This window comes from Cavia porcellus, unplaced genomic scaffold, assembly GCF_034190915.1.
Source record: "Cavia porcellus strain 051 isolate PalLab524CR breed Dunkin Hartley unplaced genomic scaffold, mCavPor4.1 scaffold_5, whole genome shotgun sequence".
NCBI classification, from domain to species: Eukaryota; Metazoa; Chordata; class Mammalia; order Rodentia; family Caviidae; genus Cavia; species Cavia porcellus.
Window position 1 is genome coordinate 66556065 of NW_026947488.1, and position 24082 is coordinate 66580146.

The window sequence follows — 24082 nt, forward strand, 5'->3', positions numbered from 1 at the left end:
TCATGCTTCAAATTTTATATGTTAATACATATAATTGAATTTTCAATAAGTCTGCTTCAGGTTATAGTACTAATGCAGTTGCCACTCTGTAATAAAATTCTAGTTGATTTATTTTTTTTTCTTAGAATTATACAAATGCAGGTGGTCTTCCTGGTATATTCAAAGTGGTAAAAAAGTTACCAAAAGTAATACTGCTAAAATTTTTAAAAATAGCTTTATTAAAATGCAATTTACATACCAAAAAGTTTACTTTGTTAAAGTATGTATCATATTTCTAACTTAGTTTGTTCTAACTTAGTGGTTCAGAAAAAGAATCATATTCAGAATGAGGAGTGTGTCATAAAATGTTAATGTTTAAGGAATATGAGTGAAGAATATGAAAGTTTGTGTACTGTTCTTATAACTTCTCTAAATTTGAAATTATTTCAGAATAAAATATTTTGTCAAATGGGCATAAAAGCTTATGATATAGTGGTTTTTAACATATTAATAGAGTTGTGCAATCACCTTTGTCTACTTCTGGAAAACATTTTTGATATAGCTTTTCTGTATTTATTTTCTTGCCTTTGATCTATCTTGACACAAAAATTTCTTTATAGTTTTCTTAAAATTTTTAAATGTTGAACTAAAAGGCCAGGGTATGCCATAAGTTAAAAGATATGAAATATAATTTAGGCACTTAAAATGAAAAGTCTTACTTGAAAAAATGAAAGTGAATGGCTTTAACTTTACTGTATATCCTTCGTTGAAACATTTGCATGGAATCTTCAATAAATTGTTAGTCATATGCAAAATTGTATCTTCTTTTAAAATTAGAGTTGAAAGAAATGCTTTGTACCAACATGGCAAATATGTCTTTATAATATGAACATCTTTTTGTTTCTTTCTTTCATACTGCTTATTGTTCATTGTATTGTATTTTTCCCTGAGAGGTAAAAGCTTTTTAGGGAATTCTTTTGATTTTTTTTTTTAATACCTTAAAACAATATAATCAGTGTTTGTAGTATTTTTTTTTTTTTTGGCTTTTTCATTTTTATTGGTACCAGGGGTCGACCTCACGACTACCTGCTTGCAAGGCAGGCACTTATGCCACTGAGCTAAATCCCCAGCCACTGTAGTATTTTGATAAAATGAATTTTTAATAATAAAATTTTTCAAGTCAATTTTCACTTTTGTTAGTGATGCATAATATACTTCTCCTTTTCACTTAATTGGAATTTATAGCCTCTTACTACATGAAGATACATTTGCTAAAAATTAACCAGAACTTATGGTTCATTCACAATTTTAAAGAACTGAAAAGACTGATTTGCTACTGTTATACACTGCTTTTAAACTGAATGTACTGAGGGTAAAAATGTGATTCCTAGTAAGCAGTAAAAAATGAAGTTGCATGTAAATAAATACAACTGAGTTTTTTGTAATCACCTGATTCAAAATGATCCAAGAGGTAAGGGGAAATGAGACATTTCTTCATTCTTTAGATTATAGGGAAAAACTTTATAAAATGGATCTTTTGTATCAATAGGCACAAATTACTATATTTTTACAAAGTATTATACATATAACAATGTTACTGAGCCTTAAGATTATGCAAAATATGTTTTCTCATATTGTTTTACTTACATTCTATAGGAAAAGTAGCCATCAAAAAAGAAGACTTGTGTAACCATAATGGCAAAGAAACTTGGTTTTCACTACAGCCTATTGACTGCAATTCAGAGGTTCAGGTAATTATTAAGGCTTAAGTAATTGAGATTATCACACAGAAAATGAAGAACAAATTATTGTTTCATGTAGTTGAACCTTAAATTCTTGTTATACATTATTCTAAATTTTAGCATTACATATTGTATATCTTTAGGCAACAGAGCTGAAAAGAAGTGGCTCTCAGTATGAATTCAAGAATAATACAAATTTGAGTTTGTGGAGATTAGGGAGGACATTTTTTTCTCCTGCCTTAGTTCTGTTGTTCAAGTCACAATAGTAAAATATTAGGTTTTTGTTTTATTTTTTCAAAAGGGAGGAAAAATTTTAATGGAAAGATTATATTTTATTAACTCTGAGGAGAATCCTCAAAAGTGTATACTTTTATTGTTTTTCATGAGTATACTTCGTCCAGTCTAACAGGTTAGACACAGGAAAATGTTATTCAAACCATGCCTGAATCTACTATTTAGATCCTTCATTTCCATTCTCATCTTTCCTGTTTATGCTTCTTTGTATTTATAAGGATATCTTTACTCCTTTTAGTCTCTTCTTTCCTCTTGACAAAATAGATCTTTTATAAATTATATATGTGAGTAAAGATATATATGTTTAACTATGTAGCTGAAGTTTCTATTGTTTATGAAAAGTTTTGAATTGCTGTTTTGAAAATTGTTATTTCTATCTAAAGGGAATCTTTTTTTGTAACCCTATTTATAACATATGGTAAGGATTGTGAAACCATTTCCCGAGGACGTAACTACAAGCAGGATTCTTCCTCTCTAAAGAAGTTATAATTGCCACTGTGATTCAAACAGAAGTTTAAGACAAGAAAAAAGTGCCATATGCGCACCCACAGATAATTTGCAAATAACGTGCTTGTGTCATTTCCTCAAAACCTCTTAAACATTCTCTTTGATTAAATTCTCAAAATACTAAGTATTTGTGAACTAAAACCCCCTTTTAAATGTAAAATATAACTGATTCTTCTCCTGTTTCATCCACTCTTTCCCAGTTTAATACTCTTTTCTTTCTATTTGACCATAGTCATCATTTAAATCCCAGTTACACAGCATCATTAATGATCCAGGTAAAAAATAATGCAGAAGTGGAAAGGGCTTAAAGTAGAAGTCAGAAAATTTAGGTCCTTAGTGTTTATATGTGGTTACTGTAATGGTCTTACATTTCATTTCTACAAAATGAAAATAAAAGTTGCCATGTTTGGCTCATATTGTTGTAAGTATTAAATAGAACATACTGGAGGATACTAAAAGCTGTTCATTGTTGTACAAATGTAAAATATGCTTTACCAGTGGTGAAGGTAGTAGCTGTTAACCTTATATGACTTTACTAAAAAGACTGATGTGAAAGTTTTAAATTCCTAGTTTTTTGTTTTCTTTTTAAAAATTTTGTCTTTTGTTCATTTTTCATACAGTATTTAATAGCCTTCCCATGGATAGTCTACCTTGAAAATTTTGTTAATCTAATAGTTTTAACAAAAGCGATCTTTTGTTAAAGAAAAGGCTTTTGTTAAAGAAAAGGCTTTGAAAATATGGTTTAAAATGAAATTTGAGTATTATTTTAACCTTTTTCTTTTATGACTCATAAATTTGCTAAAGGATTTAAGGGCTCCAGTGCTAAAAGCGTGAGCTATGATCAACAAATACTGTGACTATTAAAAAATTTTTTTATGTATTATAGTAAAAGGCACATTGCCATTGGTCCCTCTCAAAGTAATTCTTACTTTTGAACACACCCCATCATTACTGGCACTTGCTGGAACAGCTGTGGAAGTCCAAGTCTTTCATGTCTTTACTTGTCTATTGTGGTTGCCTCAGTGTCCTGATTTGATTGAAAACATTTACCTTTCATGGTCATTTTGACTCTTGGGGGATCAAGAAGTTGCACAGTGCTGGATCTGGTGAATAAGGTAAATGAGGCAGCACTGACATTTTTATGAGCCTGCCTTTCCATTGGGTAACACTCACTATATTTTTTATCATACCTTGTAAAAGACACAAAAGTAGACATCTAGAACTGCTTCAGAAAGTGGTAAGAGTTATAGGATGTATGTTCAAAGCAAGCAGTATTTTGAGAAGTAATAGCACTATCTTGCTATAATGAATTTTTAAAAATTTAAATATTCACTGTATATTTTGATCATCCCTTGTAGAAATCTATATAGAATATTTTATATATAATTCATAGCGATAGTATTAGGGATTAATATTGGGACACAGAGTTTTATTTGATGGTACATATAAAAATCTGATCCCTGAAATGTGAAAATTTTGGAAGCAGCTCTCATTTATTAGATGGAATATTTGCTGTCGGTTATTTTCTTGACTATGAGTTATCAACCTTTAAAGTTCTTTTGTCTTAAGTGATAATTAGTAAGATTTGCCCGTTATTTAAAATAGGTTTTAGAAGGAAGAGTACTTCAGGGGGCGAGAATAGTATTTTTCAGGATAATTAATATAGTAGTATTGGGAATGTTGTTGTTTTGCCCCAAATCTAATCTAGAATACTAAATTAATTTTGTGAATATAGAAAAGGAAAAAGTAGATTTAATACAGGTCCTATTTTTAAAATTTTTGTTCATTTGCAAATATTTATAGAATTTCCATGAACAAATAAGACCAATTGATGGAGGCAATGGGGAAAGCCATAAGTCAGATCAAACTCAATCTAGTAGTAGTTACTTTAGTAATTTTAACAGTATATATCAAGCATAGTACTAAGTGCTTAATGTATGTTATCTTATTTAATCTAGATAGTAGCATTTTGAGGAAGTTTGTGTTACCTCCAATTTAGAGATAAGGTAAATGGGATTCACAGAGGCTAAGAAGACTTTCCAGAGTCATGGAACTACTAAGTGATAGAGGCCAAGATTCCAGCAGAGATCTGTCTGATTCAAAGTCTTTTAACTGAAGTGCTTTACTACCTTTCACCACTGTTTTGTTAGTTATAAACAGTCTTCTATAGATTAGGAGGATCACTTAAGTACAGTAAAAGGTAAATTTAAGGAACAGAAGTCTACTCAAAAGGGAGGGAGCTTAGGAAATTCCTGGAAATCTTTTTAGAATTTAATTGCAGTTACTTTGCTATGACCACTGTGAGCAAAAGAAAGTTACAAGACATTTGTAGAGGGGCTGCATCAGTAGTGGAGGATAGATTCTGACAACAACAATTCACAATTATTTTTTAAGATAATTTCTCATAAAAGATAATTTCACATTAAAGTGGTTTTGGCTGACCAGTACATAAACAATTTGTTTACATCAGGGGCCATGGTGAATGAATACATATCATATTGTTAAACTTTTAGACTTGCATTCAGAATCGTAATAGATGTGCAAGAGGCACGTGGAAACCACTGATTCATGTATGCTCAGCATGTTCATTGAGTACAAGTGTTTACTGGTTAGTAGTTTTTTTCTTTTCCCTTCATTTTACAGAGTGAATAGTTAATGTTTTCTCTTTATCTTTCTCATTTTAATAACTATTCACTTGCAATATGAAGGGGAAAGGAACGTTTAAAGAAACCCTCTTTTTGTATGTCTCATGAAAGACTACATATCTCTTTTTCTCCTTGGCTCTGTGAACCCACTGTTTTTTTCTTTTTCTTTTCTTTTTTTTGGGAGGAGGGGAAGTGCATGTGAATTCACTCTTTTTGGCAGCTAAAAAATGTGCTGCACTGGTCTTTGAGTTTGTATGACCGTACCAACCCCTCACCATTTAAAACTGGACTCACAATTTAGAGAATTTGGCTGAATTTGGGTCAGATGTCCACTGAAATCTAATTTGATATGTTTAGAGGGAAAATATGTATAGTGTATAGTGCTTTACATTTGGGACTTAATGCATCTTTTCTAAGAAAAGGCTTGGGTGAAAGAAATGATCAGTATCCTTCCCTAGGATGAGAGAGATGCTTTATTGTTTAACTTTATCATTAATTGGCATTTTTACTCAAAATAGTCACTAAACTATTGTTGCCTGAAGATCATTTGTGAAATGAGAACCTCAGTATGAAGGATTCCTTTTGGTTTTGAGTTCTAGGGAAGTAACATGCAGAAATGTAATTTAGCCCCAAATGTAATAGCCCAAAAATAGTAAGTTATATTTATACCAAACATTTGAAAAATTAAAAGTTTAAATTCTTACCATGAATTGTTACTGAGGTGCTATTAGTTAACAATTTGTTGTTGTTGTTGAAAAGTTCAAAATATTAATGAGTTTATGAGTTACTTTTCTACCTTAAAATACTTTCTTTGGCTTAATTACACCTTTTGCAATTTTTCCTTCCTGTGAACCATTCTCAGCCACTTGAATCTGCTGTGAGACTATAATATTGGATCAGAGGGAAAGTATAAATGGTTCTGTTGCCTGTGACATTGTGTCACAAAGCCTAGGGAATATTTTTCAGTCTTCCTCTTAACCTTTTAGCAAACTTAGATTTGGGGTGACCACTGCTTCTATTTTGAAGCATTCTTTAGTTTCTAGTTCTGGTTGTCACTCTGTTCCACATATATTCATTTTTTTGTATTTTTTGTCACACAGGTGATGTTAGTAGAGACTGTGCCCATACCTCTCCTATAAGTCTTCTTTTGGCTTCAGAGATTGGAGCTATTAGGTCCCAAAACTAACAAAAAATTTTAAGTGTTTTTCTTTATTTCTGTGATAAGGAACATGCTTTATATAGACCAATTAAACCAGATCTCCCATGTGAAGTAGTTGTTTTCAATAGTGAAGGGTGTTTATCTAATCCAACTTGTTCAAGCAGTAAATCCAGATGTAATGTCAGTCATATCCTTTTAATGCAGTTAATGCAATTTAATGCAATTACTTTGCCAACAAGCTTATCTTGAATTTCTGGATCATGCCTAAGTTATTGATTATTTTATAGTTTTTTAAATATGGGCTCTGCTTTATCTAGTTAAGCAATCATTTAAAAAGAAATACAGGGGCTGGCGATTTAGCTCAGCGGCATAAGCACCTGCCTTGCAAGCAGGCGGTTTTGAGTTTGATCGCCGGTACCGATAAAAATGAAAAAGACAAAAAATAAAAAGAAATACAGTGATTATAGCTAATAACACCATCATTTATTAAGTGCTCAACTAAGACTTGATAAGTATAAAAGCATAATTCATTATTTCAGTGTTTTGTTTTTTTGTCTTGCTGAGACAGGGTTTCACTGTACAGTTTAGGCTGGCCTAGAACTCACTTTGTAGCCCAGGCTGACCTTAATTCTCTTTCCTCAACCTCCCAGATGCTGGGATTATAGGTGTGCACCACCACTTGTGGCTTACAAGTTGGTTTTTTAAAGAAAATTTCATTGATAGCCGGGGATTTAGCTCAGCGGTGTAAGTGCCTGCGTGGCGAGACTGAGATTCTGAGTTTGATCCCTGGTACAAAAAAAAAAAAATTCATTTATAAATTTGCATTTGTAGTTAAGCACAGTAGCACATGCCTGTAATACCAGCTACTTGGAAGGCTGAGGCACTAGGCTAATAAATTTGAGGCAAGCCTGGGCAATTTAGTGAGACAGTCTCAAAAATAAAAAAGGGCTGGGAATGCAGTTTAGTGTGAAGGCCCAGTACTGCTCCAAAAAACAACAACTAAAACTATGTACAATAACAAAGTGGTGAGAGTCTAAGTCATATTAAATTGATGAAAGAGAAAAACACCCTTCTCCATAATGAATTACCATTCATAGAGATACTAAATAAAATCTTTATTTTATTTTTCATTGCTGTTGTACTCAAAATGTTTTATAGAGATATTTTCTATTTATAAAAACATCTATCAGCTGGGCATGGTGCATACACTTGTAATCCCAGCTGCTTGGGAGGCTGGGGCAGGAAGATCTCTTGAGCCAAAGAGTTCAAGATTGGTCTGAGCAAAATAACAAGACCCCATCTTAAAAAAAAAAACAAAATATTTGGTTCAGAAATACAAGTTTTAAAAATTTTAACCATAAAGTATTGATTTTAAGTACCTGCATTGAATTTTGCCCAAATACTTCTATTCATCCAACTTTCCCACATTGCCAAAATTTACATGTATTTTGTATAATACCAAAAATGTACGTAATGTGAAATTTAAGTAACCATAAATATTCCTGTTTTTCCCTGAACCTCCATATAATGGATCAAACCCAGACTCTAATACCTGCTAGGCAGGCACTCTATGATTGAGTAACTTTTCCAGTTTTAGGTTTTATTTTGATACAGGATCTTGCAAAGTTGTCCTCACTTGAACTTTCCTGCTTCAGCTTCCCAAATAGCTGGGATCTATACCTGGTTCTTTCTGAAATATTTGTAAAATTAAGTGAAATAAAATCAGCATACACATGTATTAAACTTTCAGGAACTGTCAGAGCGAGTTCCCTAAAATGCTCCGTAGTACAAAGCTAATGTGATATTATAATTGTATATAATACCAACCTAACATAATCAATGCTATGAAATTCACACCGAAAAATATCTTTAACAATTTGGCTGCCAGGCATGGTGGCACGCACGTATAATCCCAGCACTGAAGAGGTTGAAGGCAGGATGATAGCTGAGAGTTTGAGGCCAGCCTGGTCTACATAGTGAGTTCAAAGTCAACCTGAACTGCACAGTGAAACCCTGTCTCAAAAAGACCAAAAAGTGAAAAAGAAAAGAATTTGGTTTAAAGTATTTTAAATCAAAAGTATACAACACTACCACATATTAACTCTTTCAACATCTGGTATATATCTCATATATATGAAGCTTACTATTGCTCAAGTTCATTTAGGAGATTGATAAGAAAGTGGTTGTGGACCAAATCACATTTCATGTGTATCACACATACTGTAGTTCCACATCAGTTGTCTTTGTAGGTCATATGTCTGTTTTCTGTAGTTACTTTTAGGATTCCTTTAATCCTGTGTTTTCAGCAGTATTACTATGCTGTGCTGAGGAAAAATTTTCTTTATATTCTACTTGTATGTTCCTAGAAATTCTTAAAATCTGTGATTTGGTATCTTTTATCAGTTTTGGGAAATTCCAAGCAGTTATCTCTCCATCTATTTTTTTCTCTGCCCTAGGCTTTGTCCACTGGGAGTCCAGTCACATGAATAATAGACTATTTCGCTCTGTCTTATATGCCTCTTGTGCTCTTCATTACTCTTTGTGAATATTTTCTGACTGATCTCTCATTTCCCCAGTCTTCTTTTTTGCTGTGATCAGTCTAAATACATCTTTGTGGGTTTTTTTTTTTTTTTTTTTTTTTTTTTTTTTTGAACCAAGATGACCTCATGCTTGCCAGGCAGGTGCTTAAGCCACTGAGCTAAATCCCCAGCCCCATTGGATTTTTTTTTTTTATTTAACTTAGATCTAAATTTTCATTTGAATTATTTTATGGTTCTCAGTTATCTACTTATTTTTAAATTTTGTTTTCTACTTTTTAAAAATGCTAGTACTTTAAACTTTGGCTTAACCCTTTACAAATCTGCTTTTGCCTTTTTTTTCCCTTTTGTGGTTTTTGGTCTTGCCTTTGAACATGTTTAATAGTGGACATTGAAATATACAACATGTTAGAAATTAACATATTGGAAGCATAGGTGATTTATATTTTTCCTTCAGAAAAGATTTATGATACCCCACCAGTAGCTTCTATTGTGTTCTTATCCATCAGAACTGTATCATATAGTTTTATTTAGCCACTATTCTAACCTACAGGGAAGCTAGGAAATGTTACATTTTGCTGAACTTAAAACTTTTAGGGGGTTGGGGATTTAGCTTAGTGCATAAATCTGGTGAGTGCAAGGTCATGAGTTCAATCCCTGGTACCAAAAGAACAAAAAACAAGAAAACTTTTTTCCCTTCCAAAGGAGGGAAAAAGGACTTCTTTCGCTACAACTCACATCTATAAAATGATGACAGAATAAGGAGAACTGAAATTTTGTGTGAAAATAAGAAGACTAAATTTTTCTAAAATATTCACAGGTTTGCTTGTGAGATAGTAGAAAACAGCTCCAAATAATTGTAAACTTTCATTCATTTTTCCTTTTTAAAAGCAATACAATAGTACAGTAGTAGACACTGAAAATAATAAATTTTGGTAGTGAAGCTTTGAAATTCCAAAACAAAAAGGGATGTCTTCTCAAATTCTACCATTATTTGTGTAGATGATCTTGTACTGTGTGCATGTGTATTTTGTTTTACAAATTGACATTATGTATCCTATTTTGTAACTTGTTTATTTACTAAATATCATACTTCCATATTAAAGTATGCAACAAAGTAGTGTTTTATAGTTTAGACATTGTAATGTCTTTAACCCACAAGCCCTTTAATTTTGTGTTTACCCTAGTAGTATGTGTTTTGTGTGTGTCTGTTGTGCACCCTCTTTTCTTGGCCGAGTTAATGCACATTTATGTTATTATTGACTTACTACCAAAGGAATGTTTGGTTTACAGTCCGTTGGAATATGAACATATTAGGTAGGCTCTGATAATGATTCCTGGTAGAATCCCATTAGATAACTTTTTTTCCCCTTGAGACTCGACAGCACTGTAATTGTGAATAAAGTGATGATACTTTTCTCTTTTCTACTCTATCTTAATGGGTTTTGTTGTTTTAGAAATAGATCCTGGACATTTTCTCATACAGTTGAGAGTGCTTTGTTAGCATACAATTTCTACTATAAATGCATTTAGAAATAGTAAAACTGCTTTGAGATGCAAATACTTGTGCAGTTGGCTTAGCTCCTTTGCTAGCCAAGTAATGTACACATGCTGGAATGACAGAAAACATGGTTTAAAATCATAATTGAATAATTTTACAAATTACTGCATGTCACGAACCTTCAAAGTCACTGTGGGACAGTAGAGTTTGTGAATATTAAATGTAGGAATAATAAAAGATCTATTTTGTAAATTATAATTATAAGAATATTGATACTAGATTTTTAGTGGAAGATTTACTTAAATTTAGTTTCATTTCCACCTATTGCTAATTTTACTACCACTGATAATAAACTTAACTTTCACATACAGACTTCTATATTTAAGATCCATTAGGTATTTACTGTTCATCACTTACTGGCTATGTAATCCTGAATTTTGTAACAGATGGACCTTAAACTTTGATAAAATAGCAAGGGTGATTCAGGTTAGCATTTCTGAAAGAATGGCTGATGAAATTGTTCTAAAGAGAATAGTGACTAAAATAACTTTCTACTTCAGATGAAATCACTCATATCATCAGTGCTTAGGCATTGTACCCCTGAAGTATCCAATAGATCCTAGACCCTGTAAGAATTTGTCTTGTCCGCTGTGTGGAGGTAATCTAGCATGAATTTTTAATGAGTTTAGAATTGTTCACCAGTAGAAAGGAAGAGATAGCAAGGTCTAGATTACATTGTTCTTAACACTTTCTGGAGAAAGTTTCTGTTTCTGGAGAAATTGACAACTTGAATTGCTTTAAACTTTATTTATTTCTTTATTCATTTATTTTGGTACCGGGTATTGAACTCACAATCTTGCTCTTGCCAAGAAGGCATGTATACTTGCCAGGCAGACACTTATACTAAATCCCCGGCATAAACTTTATTTTTGAAATCTACCTATTAATGGCAGCTTAACAAAGTACTCCTTTATTTTATTCCCCTCTTTCTATTAATATTCTTGACCCCATATTATTTTTTATCATCTTTCCTTACTAGATTATATGCTTCTGATAAGTAATAACTGACTTAGACATCTGTAGATTTCTATCAATTCCTCAGTGCCTCTTAAAACATACTAAATAACATAAATTTTGATTAGTTGATAAAAATATTGACAAATTGAGTTTTAAAGGGTTTAACTTAATTTTATTGTTTAATTTTATGATTCTTTTATTTTTCAGTGTTACTGCCTCTGTCCTTATTGCTGGTTTATCTTTTCTGAAAAAATCTTATATTCTGTAATTAAATTTTTATTTAAAATTTCTTAAACATAAGTTAATCTTTTCTTTTTAGCTTATAATTGTGGTATATAAATTTTTTGAGCCAAGCATAAAATTCAATTTAAATACCATGTTTGATACAGGAATTTGACTGTTTTCTGATCTTTCAGAACTTTGATCTAATTATTACTACTCATTTAACAAGTACTTATGGGCAAAGCCATGTGCAGCTCATCAGTGGATAATTAAATATGGTACTATTTGAAAAAATACATTTAATTCATATTTTCTCAGCAAAATAGACTACTCAGATTGTAATTTTGTGTTGTTGTTGTTATAGGGTAAAGTTCACCTTGAATTAAAACTGAATGAACTGATAACTGAGAATGGAACTGTATGCCAGCAACTCGTTGTACAGTAAGCATATTTCTTTTACCAAAATTACTAGGAATAAGTTTCATTTTGTATTTGTAAATAAATTCCTTATTTTTAAATACTTGAGAAACTAATTCTAGAAATGAAACTCTGGGCTAGAGATGTAGCTCTGTGATAGAATGCTTACCAAGCATGTTTGTGTGAGGCCCTGGATTCAATCTTTAGTACCACAAAAATATACAAAGAAAGAAAACAAACCAAAAGTTGATATCCAGTTTATTTTGCTCATATCTAATCTAAACAGGTTATGGTGAGTGATTAACTCGTTAAACCAATTTTATTGAATGTGGGCTACATGATATACTGTGTAGGTATCTACCTGGCAGTAGAGGCTTGGAAAGGCTCTTCCTTTTTTTGATTTTCTTTTTTAAAAAAATTTTATTTTAAAGAAAATAAAACCAAACAGAATAAAGCCAGTCAAAACAAAACAGTGAAAGAGAAACAGGACTTTAAAAACAGAATGATAGGAAGTTAACAATGGTTACCATAATGCCTCTTGTTATTGTCAGAATTGCTGCCCATTCCATCAGACAAGATAAAATAAAAACAATGAAAACAGAACACTGAAGAAAACAAAGCAATAAAATGAACAAAACAGTGAGAATAATATTCAATTTCAAAAAGAAGGAAAACCCCATTAGTTGCTGTAATATTATTATTCTCTAAGTAGATGCTCAGACTACCAGCTTTAGACCTGCAAAGTTAATGAAACAATACAAGTATTCAGTTGTTTTTGAACCTCAGTTGCTATTGACTCTCTCTGTGATTTTCCGAGTCAGCTGGTTGCTTGGGGTTGTGTGTGTGTGTGTGGGGGGGGGCCTTCTGGTCTCCCAGCCCACACACCAACTGAATCACCGGAAAGGTGAATTGGCTTCTTGGTTCTTTTCCCAGCCCTGCGTGTGGAAAGGCTTTCTAAAGAAGATTCACTAGGAACACTCTTACTGCCAAACAAAGCTTTAGAAGTTGTAGAGCTAAAACTAAATGCCTGCTTTGAAATTACCTGTATTGATTCCTGTATATTTTGGGTTCTTTTTACCTTTTTTACCCTAGGTTCATTTTTTATTACTTGGATGCTAGTCTTCTGATTTCTGAAAGTCTCTTGTTCAAGCCCAGTCTCCTAGTGTCTCTCTCCCCTCCAAATCCTTACTTTGAGTTATCAACAAATGAACAGATAACTTTGATCTTGGATACTTTCTCTATGTTTGATAATTGAGTATTTTCTGAGATTTTGAAGTATTTACAGCTCTCTCGGTTGAGGCTATGTTCTATCATACCCATATACCTCAAGACTAGGAAGAATGAATATTGTTCTCCTACTGTTGCTCCAGACTCATTCTCCTACTTGTAAAAACACCAGCTCTTTTGAGGCAGTTTCTCTGTATATTAATGTAGTGGTCAGAAAGTGACGGACTCCAGAAAATTAAAAAGAAGCACTTTATTAGCTGAGGAAGGCAGTCAGGAAAGTATGCCCCTAGCCAGGGGTTCTAGGAAGCTATAATGCAATAAACCACAAGGGGAGCAGTTAGAAGGGGCTAGGGTCTTGGGAGCAATTTGTCTCCATAAAATTGTAACTTTATTGGCATTTACACGAGTTTGCAGAAAGAGGTAATTTAGTTTTACAGGAATAGAATAAGTCATAAAGGCACATCGAGTAACTAGTACCGCACATTGTGGTGGATCTTACACCACATTGTGGATCTTTAAGCTCACAACATTCCCCATTGGTTTTTTTTTTCCCCCCATTGCTTTTTTTGTTTTTGTTTTTGTTTTATTTTTCTTTGGTCTTTTTCCTTTTTATCGGTATCGGGGATCGAACTCACAACTGCCTGCTTGCAAGGCAGGCGCTTATGCTGCTGAGCTAAATCCCCAGCCCCTTCTTTTTCTTTTTTATTGATACCGGGGATCGAACTCATGACTGCCTGCTTGCGAGGCAGGCGCTTATGCCACTGAGCTAAATCCCCAGCCCTTTTCCCATTGCTTTTGATTATTAAGTCAAATCTTTGTTGCTGGTACATTGCCATTGTCATATATAGGTAACTGTTTGTATCTCTCTTGTCTAAGTACAATCTTTTTTTTTTTTTTTTTTTTTTTGTCTTTTTCCTTTTTATCGGTACCAGGGATCGAACTCACAACTGCCTGCTTGCAAGGCAGGCGCTTATGCCGCTGAGCTAAATCCCCAGCCCCAAAGTACAATCATTTTAACAGCTTGAAGTCAGTCTTGGATGTGATTTAAGGGGCATTTTAAAATGCATGGCCCAATGGTTAAGCCAAGTAGGAAGAGGATAATTGGTCCTATTAGAGCAGAGAGCAGGGTGGCCAGCCAAGAGGATAGCAAGAACAGGTTTTGAAACCAATTCTGGTCAATTTGTCATTGTTGCTTTCACTCATAGAGTGTTTTTCTAAACTTGTTCATGCTATCTTGTATGAATCCAGAATGATTGGCGTAGAAACAGGAAGCCTCTCCTAAGGCCATGCATAGACCACCTTCTTTCATAAATAACAAAGTTAGGCCTCTGCTATTTTGGAGCATCATTTCAGCTAAAGAGCCTAGTGACTCTTCTAACTTAGGCATTGAATATTCTAAGGCCTCCAGGTCTTTTATCTCTTTTACCGCTCAACCCGTGGCAGTTTTTGTCGCCAGTTATTAAACTTGCAGCCCCTAAAGCTGTAGCTCTGGATAGTCCCAATCACATAAGGATGGGGACTAAAACAGGGGCTGCTCGAAGCAACCAAGGGAAGTCTGATTCAAGATTTAGGTGCTCTTGTCCACTCATACTTGAGTACCAATAAACTTGGGGAAACACATAGACTAAAATGCATAATTCAGCTTTCATAGTGAAAATATCTAACATGACACAAGGAGTTAACCCCAAACTACAGGCGAACCACGACCCTTTTGGGGCTTCTAAATGTTGACTTGGTGGGTATGTAATATTGGGTATTACAATTTGACTAAGGCATAGATCATGATAGGAGCTGGAGTTGAGGTCATAGACAACGGACTGAACACAAGTTCCATTTCCTTGAACATTTCCTAGAGTTAGGATTTTGTCCCCACCAACAAGGGGAATTAGTATCCAGGTTGGAGGAGTTTTGGATCTGCAAAGAGGTATTCGAGCCTATGGATACTCGTAGTATCATCCCTACGTAAAAGGGTGGTTGTGGGTCTAAGCATAGCCAGCAGTCCTGAGTAAGATTGGGATTACTGCAATTGAGGTATTGGAACATTATGTCTAGGGGACCGTATAAGTCAGAGACTGGCTGATAAGGCTGCAGTAAGAGGGTACTTAGGTTGGTTGTAGGAGCAATAGCAAGAGAAGTGGCAGTAGTTGGTTCAGGAGGTTTTTTAGTGGGGGCAGTAGGCGGAACCAGTGCCCCAGTAGCTGGCCCAGTAGGGTGGCTCCTGGCTTGTTCCCCGTAGATATGGAAGCTTGTCCGAGGGTCATATCCAGATACATAGAGTCGGATGCCCCAGGTTTTTCCCCCAAACCAAGAGTGGTGGTGGACTTGTTTAAAAATAAATATGAGAGGGTTACAGTTTGAGACCATACAGCTGGTAATTCTTGGGGATTTTTTTAAGATCTAAAAATGGATCATTGCTTCTCCATAGGGAATAGATTCGCATCCCCAATAGGCACAATAATATTGTCTATACCCACCGCTACAAACCTCCTCATCGACAGGGTTTCCAGAAGACTGTTCTTGGGGGCAAACATAGAACTGTATTTTTTGCAGTTCTTTTTCTGATTCCAAGTCACCATAGAACTCTGAATTTGGATAGTGGCCAGTATTGATACAACCTTGGGTTCCCATGTGGAAAGTGACCATACCTCGGTCATGGGTCTTTCTGGGGAAGAACTTGCATAGATCCAGAGAAAGATTACCATGTGAGCTAGTGGTTTTAGCTAGAAGCTCACTAGTCAAGGTGTTTTTTTAAAGTCCAGGTATAATAAGACAGGTTATGGTCAAAGGACAATAACCACTTCCCAACAGGTGAGAGAAACTAACATTATCAGGAATATTTTGACAGTTTGAGCTTCAAAGGATGTTCAATCTGAGTGACAGTCCACTTGTCTGTATCCTGTGTATCTGCAGGAAGGACCTTGATATGCAAGTGATGTATTAGGCAGGTTTTCAGGCCACCTTGATAGCCATGGGAGTGTTGAGAACAACGGTGTATGGTCCAGTCCAATGTGGTTCAAGGGAGGAGTTGTAGGAATGGCGTTTGAGTAGCATTTGATTTCTGGGGCTAGCAGCCAAAAGGGTGCCTGGTGTGTAGCTTGGCTTGGTAGTATCGGAAGAGTTGGTGAATGGAAGTCAGCACAGGTTGAAGGGTTGCAGGGACTTAATTAAACTGTTGTTAGTAGTCTCTGCCAAATGAGTACTATCAAGGTGAGGGACGAGGGGTGGCAGTCTCCCATAGACTGCCTCAAAAGGGGTTATTCCATCTACATATGGAGTACAGCATGCATGTAGGGGGGCAAAAGGAAGGAGACTCACCCAGTTTTTGCCAGACTTTAAGATTAATTTGCTAAGCATTTCTTTCATAGTTTGGTTCATCCTTTCAACTTGACCTGAACTTTGGGGATGGTAGGCACAATGAAATTTCCAGTCAATCTGTAATAACTGAGCAACTTTATTAGTGATAGAAGCTATGAAAGCTGGGCCATTGTTGGACCCCATGAATAAGGGAAGGCCGAATCTAGGAATTATCTCATATAAAAGTTTTTTGACAACAATCATGGCTGATTCAGTCTTTGTCAGGCATACCTCAGTCCAGCCAGTGAAGCTGTATACCAGGACCAGTAAATACTTATGTCCATGTAGTCCTGGTTTCCCCATTTCTGTGAAGTCAGTTTCCTAGTGTTCTTCAGGAAAAGTCCCTCATATCTAGTTCCTTCTGAGATAGCAGTGGCTTTGGCATTTACTTGCAGGTATTGTGGGCATCTTTGATTGACTTCCTTTGCCAGTTGAGTCAGGTTAGGAATGAAGTACCTGATTCAAAGCAACTAAGGTTTTGAGCCTCCTAGGTGTGAGGCCTGGTGGATTTGAAGAATCAAGTCTTCCCAGGGGAGTGGGTATTAAAATTCATCTGTCTGTCAGTTGGAACCAATTCTCGGGGGCTCTTGTTTTACTCTAAGTTGTCTAGTTAGTTATTGATCTGCCTTGGAATATATCAACTGGGGCAAACAAGCAGGTGGCAGAATTGGCAGCAAATAGGCCATAGGCTGTACAGATGACTTGAGAGCTGCCTCTCAAGCACTCCTGTCAGCGAGTGCATTTCCCATCAAGATTGGATCTTTTTCCAATTTGATGGCTCCTGCAATGTAACACTACTATAGATTTGGGGAGCCAGATTGCGGCTAACAAGTCTAGGATAAAAGGAGGGTTCTTAATCTTTGAACCAGTAGAGGTTAGGAGCCCCTTCTCTTGGTAGATTGCCCCATGTACATGAATGGTAGCAAAAGCGTAACAGCTATCTGTGTAGATAGTTGCCCTTAGATTCTTAGCCAACTTTAGGGCCTCCACGAGGGCAATGAGCGCTCAGCCCTTTGAGCGGAGGATTGATCCAGGGATTGGGCCCAAATTACTTGTGTTTGAGTGGTTATAGCTGCCCCTACCACCCATTTAGCTTCGAAGAGTAAGCTGCTACTGTCAGTGAAATATTCAGCATTTGGATTCTCTAATGGAAGATCAATAAGGACTTGACGAAGACTGGCAGTGGTAGAGAGCAAGTCCATCAGTCATAGATGGGTACCTTTGGGTCATCATCTGGCAACAGGATTGCTGGGTTTAAGACAGTAGTCTCCTTGAATTCATTAAGGTCACAGTTAAGCAAAAGGGCCTGATATTGTACAATCCTCATATTTGAGAGCCATCTGTTGGGTGAGGCTCTGAGGAGGGTTTCGGTTGCATGTGGTTCCACAATTTGGAGTTTCTGCCCAAAGGTTAATTTATTGGCCTCTTGTATTATCAAGGCAGTGACTGCAATGGCTCAAAGGCAATTCAGCCAGCCCGAGGAGACTGAGTCCGGTCTTTTTGAGAGATAAGCAACTGGTCAGCGCCATGGCCCCAACATCTGAGTCAGTACTCCCTTTGTGGTCCCATGCTGCTCTGCTCTGCTCTGAATAGCAGGAAGGGTTTGGTCAAATCTGGCAAGGCCAATGCGGGATCTTGGGCAAGGGCCAATTTCAGTTTTGGAACGCTTGGCTTTCCCTCTCGGTACAGGGGAGTGGATCAGAAGGGGTTCCCCCAGTGGCAGTGTGGAGGGATTGTACCAGCTCAGCAAAGTTCAGGATCTAGAGGCAGCAATAGCCTATAGATCCTAAAAACTCCTGAATCTGCCTTTTAGTCTGAGGTTCAGGAATTTGGAGGATGGCCTGAACTCTTTTGTTTGAAAGTGAACGATTTCCTTTAACAAGCGTATAACCTAGGTAAGTCATCTCCTGTGTGTATAGTTGGACCTTTGTAGCTGAAACACAATAGCCTAGGCATCCAAGCATATATAGCAAATCTCAGGTGGCCTGTAGGCAACCTTCATATTTAGGGACTGCCAGCAACATGTCAATATATTGCAACACTGTGACTCCAGGATGTTCACTACGATATTCTTGGAGGTCCTTGCTTAAGGCCTCATCAAACAAGGTAGGAGCATTTTTGAACCTCTTGGGAACATAGTCCAGATCAGTTGGTAAGGCGACCACCCCCACCCCCACCCCCATGTCTGAGTCTGTCCACTCTAAGGTGAAAATAGGTTGACTTACCAGCACAACTGGAAGAGTGAAGAAGGCATCCTTAAGATCTAAAACTGAATACCAAGTCTGGTCTGGAGGCAAAAGACTTAAGAGCATATAAGGATTTGGGACAGTGAGGTGAAGAGCAACAACATGCTTGTTCACCTCTCTTAGATCTTGGACTGGACAATAGTCTGTATGTAGTTCCAGGCTTTTGGACAGGGAGCAGTGGGGTATTCCAGGCTGAAGTACAAGGTATTAGAATATTTGTTTCTTTTAACCTTTGTGTGTTTTGAGATCTTCCAGTCAAGCTTGGAGACTGAGCAGGTCCTGGTGCATCCTGATGGGAGTCATATGAGGCAAAAGTTCTGTGACTAAGGATGCATGGTTAATAGCCAGCCCTGGAGGGTTAGTCTCAGCCCAAACAATAGGGATCTCATGCATGAAGAGATCCAGAAATTTGGCCTGAAGCTCTGAAGGCACTTTTGGTGGCTCAGCCACCAATAGGTGTCCCTCAGCAATGGGGCGAGTTATCAGGAGACTTATGGGTGCATCTTCAGTAGGGGCTACACCCTCAAAGTTAACAAGGGAATTTCCCCCAGAAAAACTAATGTTCACCTTGAGTTTACAAAATAGGTCCTGACCAAGCAGGGGCTCAGGGCATTCAGACACCACAAGGAAAAAGTGAGTGAGTTAAAGTCTGATTTCCCAAGCTGGTAATCTTAGTTCTCATTCATGGGTATGCTGGATGTTACCTGTGGCCTCTTGAGTGGCTAGGGTATTCTTGGATATCTCCCCCAAGAGGGTGCTGCAGTACTGAGTAACTGGCTCTGGTATCAACCAGGAAATTTATGAGTTGCCCTCCCCACAGTTAAGGTTCTAAGGGGCTCGGGGGGCTCCTGAAATTGTCAGTCTTTTTCCAGTAGGGCATGAGGAGTGTTTTCCCCTTTTTCCAATTTGGCCTTTAACTTTGGACAGTCCTTTTTCCAATGGCCCAATTCTTCACATATGCACATTGATTCTTGTCTAGCAGAGTCTTTGTTGATCTCTTCCCTTTGACTTGAGTATGCTCTTCTACTAGGACAGCCAAGATCTTGGTTAATTTCTTCTCTTGTGGGTCTTCCCTGTTGTCAAAAACCTATTGGGCTATCTCTGTCAACTGACCTATCATCATTCCTTCAAAACGCTCTAAGTTTTACAGTTTTATTTAATATTAGGGACCGAGAGACAAAAGCTTTATTAATAGCTTATCTGTTTTCTAGTGCCTCTGGGTCTATAGGTGTATATATAGGATAGGCCTCTAGGAGGTGCTCAAGGAAAGCTGACAGAGACTCGGAAGCCAACTGTCTTACCTCAGTTACCTTTGATAGATTAGTTGGCTTCTGTGCAGCAGCTCAGAGTACCATAAGAAGAGTCTGGCAATACCGATCAAGAGCCTCCTTACTTCATCTGTGTTGGGGTCCCAGTTGGGGCGAGTCAAAGGAAAAACAGCATCGAGCCTCATTAGATCTGAAGTGGGTTCCCTGTCAGTGTCAAGAACAGATCAGCATGCCAAAGTGTGGATTTGTTCGAGTTCCTCAGATGTGAAGAGAGTCCACAAAAGCTGTTGACAGTCATCCCAGGTCAGCTGATGGGTGAAACAAATGGTCTCAAGGAGAGATATTGAGCCTGAGAGTCCGTAGAGAAAGGCAGATTCTGTAATTTCTAGTTGTACAAATCACTGGTAGAGAAGGGGACATTGGTAAGAAAGATCCCTGGGAGGAGTCCGATGGAGGGACTTCTTGAAGGAGTAGAGTGGAGGATAAGTCAGTGGAGTCAGGGCTGGGTGCAAAGGAAGGTGGTGGGTACGAGGTAGACTGGTAGAGGAAGGGGCCTGTGGAGAGGGTTCTGATGAGCTTGGGGAATCAGGGTGGTAAGGAGGGGGCTGGGAAAGGTGGGGAATCATCAGGAGAAGGTAGAACAGCAGGAGGAGATGACACCTTAGTTTTCATCATTGCCGCAAGAGGAGGTTGAACCACCCCCCAGGTCCTTCTCATAGGAGTTTTCTTATGCATGAGGGTGGATCCTGGATCAAATCAATCCAAACTTTGATATAAACCACCTGATCAGGGTGTGTGGCCGGCTTATGAGTGGTGTCGAAAAGTGACTTGATGGACCCGTTGAGAGACTTGTAAGTTAAAAGTCCCCTGTGAAGGCCACCCAACACCAAAGGAAGGCCATTCAAGTTCACAAAATGTCTTTAGCGTCTTAGGGTATACAGGATCTCCATATCCGGCAGCTCAATCCCTAAAATCCTTAAAATGATTAAGAACAAGTTGCAAGGGTGAAAAAGTGGAGGAAGCCATCTGACCCATAAAGGTAGACACAGGAGACAAGGGTACAGTTAAGAAGACAAAGACAAGATGGCAGAAGTCACCACAAGACAAAGACAAGATGGCAGAAGCCCACCCCAGAGACAAAGAATCACCCAAAAAATCACCCAGAAGGGCTAGAGAGACTGGAACAGGTCCTCGTTTTTGCAAACAGGAGCTGGTTAAAATCACCAGGTGGCCATTCTCCTGTTTGTTGGTCACAGACCTGCACCCAGAGGTTTTAACCTTTTCAATTCAGTAATCCAAATAAACCCACAAAAATTATCTAATTTAGTTAACTAGAGTTAATCAGCTGATACAAAAAAAAAAAAAAACTAGGAGGCAGTTAAAATTTGCAAGAATTCTCTGTAACAGATGAATCAGGAATAGAACAAGATGACAGTGTATTAGAGCTAAGACAAGACTTTGGTGACATATCACCCAAATGAGACCAAGCTTGAAAACTTGACTCCCCAAGTGTAGTGCCCTCAGTGGAGTTCAGTTCCTCTCTCAAAGAGCGGTAACCTGCCCTAATTTCTGCGATGTCTCGCCCAAGTGGGGACAAGCCTGAAAACTTGACCTGAGATACAGAAGAGGAGAGAATCACAGAGTAAAAATGAAAGCAGTAAGTACCTGCTAATAGAAGAAAGCTGTATTCAAAAAGATCCTGATGTCCTCCAAAAAGAAGGAGTAGGGGAGGTGGTTAGGAGCCCCCGGGAGGGTATATTCCGTGAAAAGTGTTATCCCGGATGAGCCCCCAAAATGTAGTGATCAGAAAAATGACACACTCCAAAAAAATTAAAAAGAAGCACTTTATTAGCTGAGGAAGGCAGTCAGGAAAGTGCCCCGAGCCAGGGGCTGCAGGGAGCTATAAAGCAATAAACCGCAAAGGGAGGAGTTAGAAGGGGCTAGAGTCTTAGGATCAATTTGTCTCCATAAAATTGTAACTTTGCTGGCACTTACATGAGTTTGCAGAAAGAGTTTACTTAGTTTTACAGGAATAGAATAAATCATAAAGGGACATTGAGTAACAAGTATCGCACATTGTGGTGGATCTTACAGCACATTGTAGGTCTTTAAGCTCACAACAATTAACATATAGATAGCTAATATTATTTAATTTTTGTGAAAACTTTGAAAGAAGTTATAAACATTATAGACATCTTTCCTTAAAGAATAAGGATGTTTTTTAAACTCAGGTTTAGTTACCAAATTCAGAAAATTTAATCTTAATCTTTTTTTTTTTAATCAGTACTGGGGATCAAACTCACAACCACCTGCTTGCAAGGCAGGTGCTTATGCCACTGAGGTAAATCCCCAGCCCCTCATCTCCTTAATCTGAAATCATTTTTAGCCTTTGTCTTTCATAGGATTGGCATGTTTTAAATAATATGCATGAGTTGCTGTTTTGAGTGTTTTTCAATTTGATTTTACCTCCAATAATTCAAGATTTGTTTGCAGCTCCTTTTGCCCCATCTAGACTGAAAGCTTAGAAAAAATGTATTTGGATTTGACCTTCTTTCCAGTATTCCTTCCCTTGCTTTTCTTGGTTATGGTAGTGTGTGTGTGTGTTTGTGTGTGTGTGTGTGTGTGTGTGTGTGTGTGTGTGGTGTGTGTGGTGTGTGTGTGTGTGTGTGTGTGTGTGGTGTGTACACACTACAACTGGAACTCAAGGCCTTGCACTTGACAGGCATGCACTGTGCCACTGAGCTGTATACCTGGCCCAATTATGATAGTCACTTAAAATAGTCAGTTACCTTGGTTTGTTTTGTTTACATTCCATTTTAGGTCTTTGTCATTGTTATTGGTTTTGTTTTGTTTCGTACCAGGGATTGAACTCACAACCTTGCGCTTGCAAGGCAGGCACTTATACCACTAAGCTAAATCCCCAGCAAAGAAAGGTTTTTTGTTGTTGTTGTTATTGGTTTAATTTTATTTTTAAATATATATTCAAAAATAGAATAGTAGTATGATTTCAAATTTGAAATTATACCAAAATGCATTAATCAAAGGTGTGGTTCAGTTGCCTCTTCCCACATCGATCAGTAGGCAACCAGTCTGATTTGTATACTTGTAGTTTTTGCCTTTTCCAAAATGTCATTTCAATAGAATCATGTAATATGCAGTTTTTTATGTCTGTCTTCTTAGTAGTATAATGCTTTTTAGACTCATCCATATTGTTGCATATATCAGTAGTTACATTCTCTTCCTTACATTTTTATTTTGTTTTGTTTTGGTTTTGACCGTAACTTGGTAGATACTGTTATTGTCATTTTATAGATGACAAAATTGATTTACAAGTTGGTTAAATTAGAAGTTTTTTTACCCTATATTTGAACTTTAGTAGTTTGTTTTTAAACTTTTTAATTTTTAAATTAATTTTAGATGATAGGAAAGTTGTAAATATAGTACATTGAGGTCTTGTGAACCCTTTAGTCAGTTTCCCTCAATAGTTACATGCCTACAGCACAAAGTCAAAACCAATAAATTTACTTTAGTACATTGTTTGAATATAGTTATATACCACTTAACCTGTACTACAGTGTACAAACTTATTCTGTCTCAATAAAGGTCTTCCACCTACTACCCTTTTATAGTCATACTCCTCTCTCCACTCTGTAGCATCTGTGGCAACCTCTCATGTTCCCCCATATCTATAATTTTGTCATTTCAACAATGTTATATAATGGAATCTTAAAATACTTTTCAGATTGCTTTTTTTTCAGTTGTGTGTAATTTCTTGCAGACAGTATAGTTGTCACTTTCTAAAAATAACTTTGTCCATCTCTATCTTCTGTTTGGTGACATCTTACATTTACTTTTAATGTAATTATTGAGTTGTGAAGGTTAAATCTGCTATTGTTACTGTTTTCTGGGTATTTCCTATTTTCTTTTTTCCAGCAGGTTATTTGAACATCGTTTTAGAATCCCATTC

The 24082-nt window shown here is 36.7% G+C and overlaps 1 protein-coding gene across 3 annotated transcripts in view; it reads left to right on the plus strand.

The window, feature by feature from the left end:
- Rasa2 (RAS p21 protein activator 2) overlaps positions 1–24082 on the plus strand; it is a 140108-nt gene that overhangs the window by 37395 nt on the left and 78631 nt on the right. For all 3 annotated transcript variants that reach the window (XM_005006716.4, XM_003476522.5, XM_063249093.1), the window contains exons 4-5: positions 1636–1730; positions 11968–12044. In XM_005006716.4, the coding sequence (XP_005006773.1) occupies positions 1636–1730; positions 11968–12044 (172 nt within the window). The remainder of the gene's footprint in view (positions 1–1635; positions 1731–11967; positions 12045–24082) is intronic.